Raw genomic sequence first — 13,163 nt, 5'->3', positions numbered from 1 at the left:
TTTTATTATTACTATTATTATTATACCACATATCTCAAGTGCTCAATACAAAACATAAGGATCTGCTGAAGAGCATTTTACAAACAAAAGAAGTAGAAATAGACATCTATAAAGCTGGATCAAGTATTAAATAAATATTGTAGGAGAAGATGTGTCCTGACGGTTCGATTAAAAGCTTCAAGCGAATCGATAGTAAGGACCACTGTCGGAAGCTTGTTCCACAAATTAGCAGCAGCCCGAGAATAAACGTTTTTCGCCACATGATGTCCTTAATTATAATATATGACATTCTTTATATAATAAAGTTTACCTGGATATCGCAAATGAAGTGCGCCCTCTAAAGTTTCCTGGAGATGGTCCGCCGCTGGTTCGGCTTACACGGTTAGACCTCGTAGACTGAAAACCCAAAAAAAGGAACATCGGGCTGGAGGAAGCACACGATAATGACACGATACCCTCATTTCAATGCCCAAGATAGGTTGCTAAGCGGCCATTTTCAATTGATACCCAACTGCACGATGTTAATCAGTTAATTTCACTGCATTACCAATAGATTTTTTTACCTTCTTTTGTCATGCAAAGACACTGCAAAGTTAAAAGCAACAATATCAAAGAAAGAAATGTTTCTGACATAAAGAAAAAACTCCCCCTGGCTCAAGAGTGGAACAATTAACTAACATCCAGTGCAACCCAAATGGAAAAGAAAAAAAGAAACTTCCAAATCAAGAGTGCCTCTGTCTTGAACGCCCATCGGAGAGGTAGACCTGAATAACAATACTCAAGGTGCAACAAAACGACATTGGTAACATTTTCAGTGTTTGAGGAAGCTACGCGTCTATTGGCCATATCAATTTCAGAAACAGACAACAACAAACATTCAAAAAAACATGATATTATATCGTAAAGTGCTGCTTGGTTACAATTAATTAGATTTACAAAGGTGAAAGCGATCTGTGAAAAAGTGTACAAACTTTCTGAAAGAGAGTTTATAAGTGCTGCCAGTCAATATTCAGTATAACAGTGTGCATCAGTTTGAGTGCAAAAGGTTAAAAGAATACCTTGCTGGGAGTGTCACAGCCCTGAGCAACTTCTCTAGACTGAGAAAATATACAAAGTTCCATATAAGTTTGAAAAAAATAAAAAATTGCAATCTATCTTCAGGGACAATGTTTATACAAAATCTACTGCGTGCCTTCTGTACTGTGTAAATATTCATTTGTAATTTAGCTATATTTATTATTATTATTATTACCCTGTTATTTATATAGCGCATAATCCAAAAGTTCTATGCGCTTATTTATAGAGTTATAGAGAGATATAGAGTTTATAAAGTTATAGAGTTATATAGAGTTTCAGATAGGTGGAGAGATAGGGAGAGAGAAAGAGAGAGGTATTCTGCTGAAAAACCTGTCCTTTTATCAAGTTGAAAAAGATTATTAGGAAATCTTTTAGGTGAAGAGGGAATTTTTTAGGTGAAGGCATCCAAAATGTGTACAAACTTCTTGAGAGAGGGGAAAATGCTGCCAGTAAGTATTGACTTTTTGAAGGACGCTGCAATTTCTTTTGAAAAAAAAACAAAATTTGTGAATACCTTTTCGGGGGTTTGACTGCTCTGATTGATCTTACTAGTCTGGGAGATATACAAAGGCAACGTTAAAATTAAAAGGTAAGAGAAAAAAAAAGAAAAAAAACTAAAGCATCAATCTGCAAATCAAATCAAAATCATTGAAATGTTACAAATCTGCTGCCTGATTTCTCGAAAGTGTTGATAATTATTCGTCATTATTAAACTGAATGATCCAAAAATATACATTTGTGGAAATGAGAGAGACATGTTTCTGAAAAGTCTGTCCTCGTCAGGGTCAAACACACCACAAATTTTTTTATCATTTTCTATCTCCTCTCTCTTCCGTTCTGCATATCAATATAACTAAGATTTTAGGCAAATCTTTTACAAATTTTTCTCACCAAACATTCACTGACAGAAATACTCGTTTGAAATGAGAGACAGATGTCTTTCTGCTAGACATTCCTAAGTCATGTCATGTTAAACAGACTGGAGCATTTTTTCAAATAATTTTCTCCAGGATCTGCGAAGCAAATTCTGCGACACATTTAAAACTAATTCGTGCGCTTAGATTGAAAACGTTTTTTTTTTTCTAGAAAGACTGACGTCCTCAAATGCTTCATTACGAGCGACCTTTATGGAATACACCCCTTGAGTTTGCATAATATTGAGTAGATGAATCAAGGGAACTAAGGAAAGAATGTTTGAGTTTAGAACTAAGGAAAGAATGTTTGAGTTTAGAGAAGACCAGAAGGGAAAACTCAGTATTGCATTTTGTACTATATGCTGTGTTTTACAACCATAGGTAACCGATGAACTCAGTAATATGTTAATGTGGTAATACAGTATATAGTATAGTTGAAGATGCAGGTTGGACAGAGACGACACCCAATGCACCCCTAGATATTCATTTTTATCGACGATTTTACTACATTTCTTGTGAGACATATTAGTCTGAAGAAAACTCGACCGATATGGGCGCAGTTAATTTGTTTTCGTGTGTTGCACTACCAAAAATGTTGCATGTGTAGTTTTCACAAAGACTAACCCAAGTGAACTCAATAATGTTTTCATGTTATTGTTACTACATTAAAGTTGCATATTTTTTGAAAACATGAACTCAGTGAACTTGTGCTTTTTGATGTGATTGCACTACATTATATATGGCAAATTGGGCTTGAAGAAAGACTAGCCTGGACACAGTTAACTTAGTATTTGTGGTAGTACTATTTTATTTTGGGAAGACTACAGCTACTTTGAAGAGGACTAGGAATATGAACTCGCTGGCCGTGCTGTTTACGTGCACGTATTCATGTGTTCTTACATACTAAGCTATATGAAAAAAGAACTCCCTTATCTTTGTGAATGTTTACTTCCATAATGGTCCCTCTAAGTTTAAAAGTTTTAAAACAAAGAAAGCATTATTTGAACTAGTATGGTAACAACTTGATTTTGGATAGATTTATTTATTATTAAAACCAAAGTTTCATGTTACAACTGACACAAATGTGACTACATTTTGGACTTGTTCATAGAGGTCATTGTTGAATACGACGCAGTAAAAAAGAATGCATTTGATATGACACGATATGTACTACTGATTTTATTACACAACAGACCATAAGTTGTAGCCTTTCTATAAACACTAATGCAATGTTTGGTACCATACAAGAACACACAAAAGGCAGCTTCCTCTATGGACACCTAACAAAACAAAACAAATTCTTTCCAAACAGCTGTGTCTATGGATTTCTGTCGAATTTTCTAAAAATGATTCATATGGCGAGAATTTTTTTTATTTTGTGTACATATTATCTGAAGATGTCTTTTTAGAAACTTTTCTGCCTTTTTTTAATACGTGATATTAATACAGCCGACATGTCTTGTCAGAGCGGACACATCTTGCCAGAGACGTCGGCAGCCGTTTTCAAACAGTGTAATTATTACATCGTAAATTATTGATGGAAATTACCATCTGTGAAGGTTTCGTTTCCCCTTTCCTTTTGTGGTAACCACAATTTGAGGCGGCTTTATATCTGTACCATGTATTGACGCAAATGTTCTAGCAATTTCTACGCTATAGTACTTTTTGCCATTGGTGTAGTGTTGAACTTGACGAAATCGTAAAACCAGAACTAATAGTAGGCGTAAATTTACGGCAGGTTTTTGCTTCCTTTGTCAAATTTTAAACTTACCAGTCCAGCTGCTTGAAATTGATGTTTAAGCTTTTTCTCCAACAGGTCCTGGAGTTCTGTTAAACTGGATTGGATCACTGTACCGTGGTAAGTGAGTGCCTCATCCAGAACAAACAGCTACAGGAAAGAGAGAGGGGGGAAATGTTTACTTAGGACATACATTTGTTGAAACTACGAATGTCATTGCGCAAACATAAACAATGAAACTCTAATAGATGCTAATTTGACGAATAAATTTGGTTTTATCAAAAAATAGCTGTGATGGACGTGAAGTTCTTGGTTAATGCTGTTTAGAACTCATTTATTATTCAAGTAGAGAAGATTGCCAGATATGTATGTACAAGCTGTAATCAATCTGATGACTAATTTGTAAATTCTTTTGTTTCAGACGAAAACTTGTCTACCACCCTTTCTGTACCCTTCTAGTATTGTTTCCCACCACCCCCCCCCGCCATTTCTCTGCTTATGAATAGTTTTCCATTGATTTTTCCCCCTCTATCCCACTCCTTATCCATGTTCTGTATAGGTCACCCTTACTATCCTTACCTACCTTTACCTACCACCCTTTCTGTACCCTTCTAGTATTGTTCCCCACTAGCCCCCCCCCCACCATTACTCTGCTTATGAACGGTTTTCCATTGATTTTTTCCCCCTCTATCCCACTCCTTATCCATGTTCTGTATAGGTCCCCCCCTCCCCTACTATCCTTACTGTAAGGGTGCTCTGTCCGTTTTCTGGCTGCCCCACAATCCTCTTGCTGTATCCGTACCCTTCTCTCGCATCCTGAGTAATTCTACAATTCCCCCTCCCTTCCTCTTACCCCCCTCCCCTCCCCCAACCGCCCTTACCCATCTTCATACACTCCACACTTTCACACTGTCTTGAAGGCTTCCTGACCATTCCTCCCTCCCCTTACATGTATGGTTTATGGTATCGTATGAAAGAAGTCAAACTAACCTGTCGATTAATGAGCTCCTTGAGCAGTTCCACCTTATGAGCATCATCGGGGTTTTCCACAAGATAAGAATCGGACAGAAAGTACTAAAACCAGAAAGAAAATAAACCGATTCAGCCTTATGTATGATTTTATCCGGAACTGCATCGTAAGAAGATTTGAGCATGAAAATAGAAGCTTTTCTAAAAAAAAACAAATACATTTGGGCTTCATTTTGACAGTGTTTGAGATTACGAGCCCCCTCCCCAGTGCATCACTCACATCAGGTTTATTGATGTTAAAATATTGGAATAAAACAAAGTGCCCGATACCTGAGGACATTCGGTCTCACTTGGGTATAAATGGTTACATTCAGTGCCCAAAATATTCGCAAGGGAACATTTGATTAAGAATATTGACAAGTGTAGACACACTTTGCATTTTAGACTTTTTCCTATTAAACCTTTCATTCGTGTGAATGTACTAGAAGATTGCGAAGGAAAGGAAAGTCTAGCAGAAAATTTCCTTGCAAAGAATGAAATTCGTCGCCACTGGCCATACCCTGGTGCTTACATAAGAATCATTTGCATTTCCAAAACCTGACATATTTCCATTTTTTTGGGCTGAACTGCTTCGTACTACAATAAAGCAGAGATATTCTGTTATAACTCTCTACGCTGTTTGAAAAAACAAGCCTTACAAATCCAAATACTGCAAACTATGAATGTGGGATTAATGTGATTACATACCTCTCGAATTTTGGAAATCCCACCCATGACAGCTGCATCGACGGTTCCGTTCAGGACCTGAGTGAGCGGGGGAAGTGGTTCCTCCTGGTGGGATCGGTGGCGTCGATGCTTGTTCTGGACTTCTTCTATCTTACTCTCAATGTCCTCAAGACTCTTCTCTAAAGGTGTCCGTTCATACTGAGAATACAAAGTCGGAACCAGCGTTCAATCCTTTCAAACCATTCGGGAAGTGTAAGGGGATATTCGATCGTATACGATGTTGACATCTCCGTAGCCAGTCTAGATCTAGGTCTAAAGGTCAATCATACAATCTTGCTTTGATGCCCCCCAAGCTAAGCTAGTGAAGCATGTGAACTAAGAATGCTTAAAATCAGTTACCATGGTAACCACTGACCAAGGAGCAACTCACAAATTTCATGGAACTATTATGCAACAGAGTGTGTGCTAATGTCACAGTAATACTGATAATCTAGAAAATAACAGATTTCTTAACTGGCAAATGTAAAGATCTGCCAGGTCTAGGCAGCTTGTTGCTGCACCAAATGAAGAGCTCTGTTTTCCCCTGCTCGGTTGCCATGGTGCTGTATGAAGGAAATTGGACGACCGTATGCAATACACTATCTTTATAGTCTCTTTGTAATAAGCACAGAAAGTACAAGTTAGAACTTACCACTTGTGAGTCAATGATTTCGCTCCAGACGAGAAGGTCCGGAAGTTCCCTTGCAGTCGTGAGAACTGTCCTCTCTAGCCACAGAGTCTACCGAGAAGAAGATCAAATCAGCGATAAAAACACATACACAACAACAACTTAGGCTAAAACACATACACAAACACACAACTTAGGCTATCTGTCTGACAAAGTTTTAGTACCATTGCAATTATAGCAGAATATTTAAATTAGCAAAATCATAATTGACTTTCCTCATACCGTTTGTCAAAAGCTTGTAAGGTAGAGAAGGATTACAAAATCTAACTTGATAGCTACCCATCAAACCCCCCTAGCCCCAATCCTTAATTTATGTATGTTTATCATGCATTAAAATGGTCATAAAACACAAATTATGAGAAACCCTTCATTTAACAAAACAAAAATGCAAGGACAAGGCTTGCATACCTTAAGTTCATTATTTTTATCCTTTTCTCCTCGATTGAACGGTCTATCAAATTTGAACTTCTTGATTTTATAGTATTTGTAGTAGTGCATGATCTCCTGTGGTACGTCATCTCGTCCCAGAAACATATCCAGCATGTCGGGAACCGGCTCCACGGAGCGGACCTCAATATCTGCATCACCGAGTCAGGGATATATAATATGATCTTTCCTTCATTTTGTAATTCTAGATACAAAATACCTACTTCATTATTACTGTCACTAATGCAACAGATGCTTACATTTCATTTCAGACTAGCAAACGTTTATTTATGATAACCCCTTACATTATGACTCTCAAAAAAATATTGATCATAAGGACATCATCGAAACCACACAGAATTGTAACAGAAATGCATTATATAGTTCAGGAGATAAATCTATTGGAAAATTTCTCTGGACCCACTTTTGGGTCGTCCACCCCATTGTTTGAAAGACCCTTCTTGGCCTAGAAATTACCAAAAGAAGATATTGTTAGCATTTAGTAAGAAGGTTACATACTGTGTGATAAACCCAAAAAAGCTTTTTTTCAAATTTATGACATTTGTTTTATCCGTTAGTTTACCTCTGCTGAAGATACTGCTGCGATTAAAAACATCCGGCTCTCTCAGTTTTACGACGATACAAAAACCCATCAAAAACGATCTACTCTCCATTTTACGTCTTCTTTTCCCAACCATTTCTTCCTAGCATATGATATGATTATTGCTTGACACACCTACGAGACAATCAATCTATAAATACTGATAACGTCATGATTCAAGGATACATTGCTGGTTATCTGCTAGATCCTTCTCTGTCGGTGGCTCCTTGTTGGTCCACCCCCGGGCCTTCGGGAAATCTGACTGTAGCTTCTCCAGCATACTATGAGGTTTATCGAAGGGTGCCCCTTTGAAGACGAAACTTTTCCGATCCTGCGGAATGATAAGACATGGCACTCGTCATTTTTGTGTTGTTTTTTTTTAAAGTACGATCTAAGGTTTTCAATCTTAGCTTATTTGCACGCACGTTCTTGTTCACTCAGCTCACTCGTCATTCTGTTCTATACACGTGTGTTAGTTGGCTGTAGGGTTACCATATATCCGTCCGTATTTAATTGGGATTGTCCCCCCCCCCATCTTTGCAATGGAAATGTATATAGAAATATGAGAACACTAGTCTGATGTCTTTCATTACCAATAATAAATCGGGTTTAGTAGACCATTTCTGTCATTGGCAGCTCCTCTGTCCTCTGCCAGCTAAGAAACCCCTCTTTAAAGACATTCTGAATCTGAAAACACTTCCTCTTTGCTGCCACTTTTCTTCTCCTTTGTTTTTTTTTTTAAATCTAATTCCTCAAATTTCGGTCTTACCTTTCTAGTACTTCTGACATGAGGGAAAGGGCCGTAGAAGTCTATTTTGAAGTAGACCTGCGCCTCTCGTCCTGAACTTGAAATCTTCTCAAAGAATTCAGCTCTCTTTTTCTGATGAAAGTGAAAAGGAGAACACTACAGAGCTAACAGAGAGAGTGAAAAGGCTTTCTCAAATATCAGGAAAATATTTTTTTTTTGAGTGTTTCATCTTCTAATATTCCTACCCTTAGCAGCTCTTTATTTGCAAGCTGAAAAACACTTGAACTTCCTGAGACTTTGTAAATTTCTAATCATTACGGAGAGGTAAGAAAAACAAATGACAGGTTTTCTTCAAGCCAGCACTCTAAAAATAACATCTTTCATAAGTGTAAGAAAACTTTGTAAAAATCGTTTACATCACACAGATCCAACACTGCTTTCATGAGTATGGTGGTTAACGCAACCACGCACATGCCTTAATATAAAGATGAACCAGCACAGCTGAAGAGCTCTCCTAGCTTGTCTTGGCTACCAATCAAACCTATGCCACCAGCTCTGAATTATGGAATCTATTAAGCTAAGGGACTGTGGAAAAAAAGTCACATTCTCTCCAATCAAAATGTTGCTCTGAACCACACACCTAAAACTTGGGGCGTACAAATTTGAATGCAGTGTGTTACATCAGAAAGTACAGAAGGTAAGGAGTTACCGATGTAAGTTATTCCCATTTGATTAGTGGGGCTGCTTACGAGGGAACGACTTACCTTCTGGATCCCGCCCATCCTCCCCACACGCCGGAGTTTTTGGGTGGTATTGAATGACCAGGCCAAGGCAACCAGATCTAGCCAGACGGAGGTGGCTAGACCGGCTACCCTTGGCAGGCTACAGTATAGTTGGTGGTAGTTTTTTTTTTGTGAGTTGTGCGCCGATGGCACGGGAAAATGCATAAGTAATTTGTCCAGAAGGCAAGAAGTTCCCGATGTAAGTATACATTTATCTGTGAACCCCAAGATGGAGACATAAAGTTTAAATTTGTCTATTACCAACAGCTGTCCACCTTCCGATGGGAAAGGACCAAACGTTGTCCAAAAAAGGTGAATATCACGAATAGAGACTTTGTGAGGCTTAAGCCACTTACCAACACAGAACTGACTTTTGGATAATCGAAAAAGTTCTTCTCGTATTGTTCTTCCAGCTCCTTAAGTATCGGTATTCCGTACTCCCAGACCTAAAAAGAAGAACAAATGTAGTCAAAATAAAAACATTGTAAACACGACAACATTTATAACATTATAGAACTGGTAATGAAAAATCGAGTCTGTTACTTGCTGGGCAGCTGCAATGCCAACGTCGTCACGAAAGATAAAAGAATACCAAACCAAATTGTATTGTATTGCACCGAACCGTATTGTATGCTGTATTTTTCATATTTCATTACGTATCCATCTAACAAGACAATGAGTACACACCTTTCCTTTGTCCACAATCTGTAAGATTTCATCGTACAGCCTCTCCTTCATCTCGTGTTCTTTCTTATTCTCGCCCCAGTTCAGGGTCTTGGCATGGAGCTCCAGGGTGCACGCTGCCTCGTAGTAATCGTTCACCTCGAGGTGAATCTCCTTCAGAGCCATTATGTGACGTTTGTAGATGTCTCGGATCACTTCGTCCTTGTAGAATCCCTACGAGATCACGAAACAAACAATTTTGGACGGTTAAAAGACTATTGAATCTTGCAATTACCCAAAATCCTCTTAGTGATGTAGCATTATTCAAAGTGATAAACTTAATATACATTCTAAAAACTTCTGAAAAGAACAAGACAGTTAAGTCCCCATTCTATCCTCTCAATGTGGTTTCCACAATGCGAGTAAGCTTAGGCCACATGCTAGACAGTTATTCCCTATGTATACTCTACATTACTTACTATCAAGCTGTGTGTGGCACTAAGCCCCATTCTATCCTCTCGATGTGGTTTCCACAATGCGATTAAGCTTAGGACCCATGCTAGACAGTTATTCCCTATGTATGCTCTACAGTACTTACTATCAAGCTGTGTGTGGCACCCCATTCTATCCTCTCGATGTGGTTTCCACAATGCGAGTAAGCTTAGGCCACATGCTAGACAGTTATTCCCTATGTATGCTCTACAGTACTTACTATCAAGCTGTGTGTGGCACTCAGCCTCAAGTATCTGTTTTCACGTTGTTCCTGCGACAGTCGGTAGTCGATCAGTCTTTCGAATAACTTTGTGACCTTACCAACCAGCTCTTCACCTTGTTCTCTCCAATCCTCAGTTTTCAGCTTTTCCATCATACTGTAAAATGCAGAAAAAAAATTTGCAAAATAAATCAGAAATGGAAAAAAAAAAAGGTGCACAGACTTTACAAATTGTTTTTCATTTCATAAAGCAAACACAGAGAAAAGCTTCAATTGCACAAAATATACATACAGAGTAAGGAATGCATGTGGGTGTGGTAAACACAGTATGCCAGATATTACATGCATATGCATGAGCTCTGCTGTTTATTTTAATTAAGTTTTCTTATGTACTGCATCATCATACAAATTCTACTATTGAATGAATCTAAGCAGTGAACTTCATCAGGCGCAGACTCTGTTTCTTTTTTGTGGTACCCCACCCACCTCTCCCCCCCCACTTCTTACAACCCCACAAAAAGAGTTCCCGTAATTTGCACAACCTTGCATGTAGCACTACTTTATCGCCTGAATATGCCTCAGAATGCACTGCACTATTTCACATGTAAAAATTTTAATGTTCTGCTGGTGGACCCAGCCCCCCCCCCCCCCGGTAGGGAGGTCTGCTTCAACGACCTTCAAACTGTGCTCTTCAAACTGACAAACAGAAACAGGATGGTTCCATTTTGAACTTCTATTATTAAGGAAATGTTGCAAATTACATCATTCTCATTCCATTCGAAAAGGTAGAAATATTTGAAATATATGAAGGAAGACATATTTGACAAAGTTAGTACTCACAGACAATAACAACTGAAGCAATATAGCCTATTATTGCACGATGCATTTTTTATTTTTTAAACTTACATTTCTCTGAAAATCGCAGCATATTTCTCATCCCCATTGGCATCACGGCAAACTTTGTCATCCACAGAGTCGATCAATACCATCTCCAACTAAACAAGGGAAAAGGGAAGAAGGATAATAATAAACTTAAAATCCTAATTTGGTTTGGCTACAGTCTGGAGGGGCAAGTCATTTCAATTTGGTAAACAAATCAACGTCCAATTCCGATCTCTTTCCCTCCTTTTTGCTCAAGTTGTGTCTGAACAAACATTTCTAGCAATTTCAAATCACGAAGCCAACATGTCCTTTTAAGAAATTACTTTATGATTTAAGAGCACTAAGCTGCAAAAAATGGTGTTATATTTTTGCATCTATTGAAGTCATTTCTGTTCAAGATTTTCCGCCTTTTGTTTCCACAAATATCGGCAATTATTATTATTTTTCTTTCTTCCAAAATTTGTGACCACCTCCAAACTTTGTTGGCATCGCCTAAGAAAGGGTCACGGCCCCTACTTTGAAAACCAGGGTGCTAAGTTATTGTTAAACCAAAAAAAATTCCACTCTGTAAATCTAGATTTTATCTTGTTTAAACTTAAAGAATAAGTCTGAAATGAAAAAAAAACAACGGATTTGCATTCCGATTGGAAGAAGTTGACGGTACCAATGGTCGCGACATAATTTGGCCAATATTTTTTACCAGATAGATGACATTTATGAGTTGATGATTTTCAAGCACAAACAGAAGAATATCTAAGATTGATTTACCATTCTGATACACCATAAAGACGTTAAATTTGTTGAATTGAAAAAAATATGGCAAAAACCGTCCTGATCTGAAAGCTTTGTGAACATGTGATACCATACGAACCTGACTGAGGTCCTTTTGTTGCTGCCATTCCCATTTGATGACATCAAACAGAAGAGGCATGACCACCCGGCGAATAGTTGTGTCCGGCACCAAGGATACGTCCAGGAAAGACCGGATCATCGATTCCTTGGCCAACGGAACTTGATGCACACCTGGCAAAGTGTTTGAAAGTACAACAAAAATTAACAAATATGAAGAAATGAAAAATAAAAAAATATAAAAAAAGAGGTGAAATAACAATTGTAACTCTAAATGAAGAACTGTCCACTGAATTTAAAATACCACTTTGGTGGATTTTTACGAGGGATAACCGAAAATTTATATCTGAGGGGGCTTTTTCGACAGAAATTGTCATCTAATTCCATCATGCAATTTGTTAGATTTTTTCATAAAGTTCAGATGTCTGGAAGACAATAAAAAAGTTTTTTATTAAGTAACAGTATTATAATTTATTATTAAAGATTGGAAAGTACACACATCATATATATATATTGTTTCTTTATTATGATGTCAGACCTACCCTACCTGTTGTTATATGTATTGACTGCTTATTAAAAACTGCAGAACATTTACTGAATACCCTAGGATATATATTTGCCATGCATTTGTTTACCAGTCAAATAATTAACCCCTGATCCAACCGTACGGCAGGCTATTTCATTTTCACAACTAGACTCACCCAAGGAATTCCATTTGGATACCATAAGCTGTGCCATATCCAGACGAAGATCTCCAAATTTTTCGTTCAACTGACTCTTCTTGGAACCTGAGTATTTCGCCTCAAACTTAAGGCAGTCCTGGGTGACGTACCTAACAGTAAGCTCGAAGAATTCTCTCCATAGCTAGTAAAAGGAGGATAGGTCAAAGTTGGAGTCAACGTTATCAGCCGAAAACATTTACATATCAATTGATAATTAAAATCTGTCGTCAATAGTACAACTACAACAAAAATCTCCCGATTCCTGAGGGCCACTAATTCTGTTTATTTCTGGCAGCATGTAAATGGAGGGGGGGGGGGTAAACATTCATGCTTGTGACAAAATTAGCAATACTGAGGTTAATGATTTACATATCCTTCTAGCGACCAAAAAATTAGTTTGCTCTTTGCAACGTTTGTTTATATATCCAAGCCACGACCCTGTCGATCGTTTGCTTTACAACTGTAGTATCAAGAAGCATGAAACTATGGAATCACTTAATTTATGACAAAACTGGCCAGATAAAGCCTTGATGACTTTCAAGTCAAATATCCCAAAAGAACAGAACTTAGTTTAGAGAAATACCCCCCAAGAGATCTGGCAGCAGAAAACCGGAAGAACCACGGTTG

The 13,163-nt window shown here is 37.9% G+C and overlaps 1 protein-coding gene across 15 annotated transcripts in view; it reads right to left on the bottom strand.

Moving 5' to 3' along the window:
- Positions 1–13,163, bottom strand: part of LOC139961968 (dedicator of cytokinesis protein 3-like) — a 105,012-nt gene that overhangs the window by 26,095 nt on the left and 65,754 nt on the right. For 10 of the 15 annotated variants that reach the window (XR_011791107.1, XR_011791108.1, XR_011791109.1 and 7 more), the window contains 15 exons: positions 12,516–12,678; positions 11,837–11,988; positions 10,990–11,078; positions 10,084–10,240; positions 9,396–9,605; positions 9,065–9,154; positions 7,948–8,058; positions 7,365–7,509; positions 6,560–6,729; positions 6,116–6,202; positions 5,446–5,622; positions 4,720–4,803; positions 3,763–3,879; positions 1,059–1,097; positions 311–396 (listed from right to left, as the gene is read on the bottom strand). Coding sequence is in view for 12 of the 15 variants with exons in the window: in XM_071961708.1 (XP_071817809.1) it covers positions 311–396; positions 1,059–1,097; positions 3,763–3,879; positions 4,720–4,803; positions 5,446–5,622; positions 6,116–6,202; positions 6,560–6,729; positions 7,365–7,509; positions 7,948–8,058; positions 9,065–9,154; positions 9,396–9,605; positions 10,084–10,240; positions 10,990–11,078; positions 11,837–11,988; positions 12,516–12,678 (1,877 nt within the window). In the remaining 3 variants the exon portion in view is untranslated. Of the gene's footprint in view, positions 1–310; positions 397–1,058; positions 1,098–1,591; positions 1,631–3,762; positions 3,880–4,719; positions 4,804–5,445; positions 5,623–6,115; positions 6,203–6,559; positions 6,730–7,364; positions 7,510–7,947; positions 8,059–9,064; positions 9,155–9,395; positions 9,606–10,083; positions 10,241–10,989; positions 11,079–11,836; positions 11,989–12,515; positions 12,679–13,163 lie in introns of all 15 variants that reach the window. The other 5 variants (XM_071961709.1, XM_071961716.1, XM_071961711.1 and 2 more) reach the window with 3 other exon arrangements.

This window comes from Apostichopus japonicus, chromosome 20 (assembly GCF_037975245.1).
Source record: "Apostichopus japonicus isolate 1M-3 chromosome 20, ASM3797524v1, whole genome shotgun sequence".
Classification (NCBI taxonomy): Eukaryota; Metazoa; Echinodermata; class Holothuroidea; order Aspidochirotida; family Stichopodidae; genus Apostichopus; species Apostichopus japonicus.
Note: the sequence above shows the minus strand (reverse complement) of the source record. Positions and strands in the feature narration are given on the sequence as shown.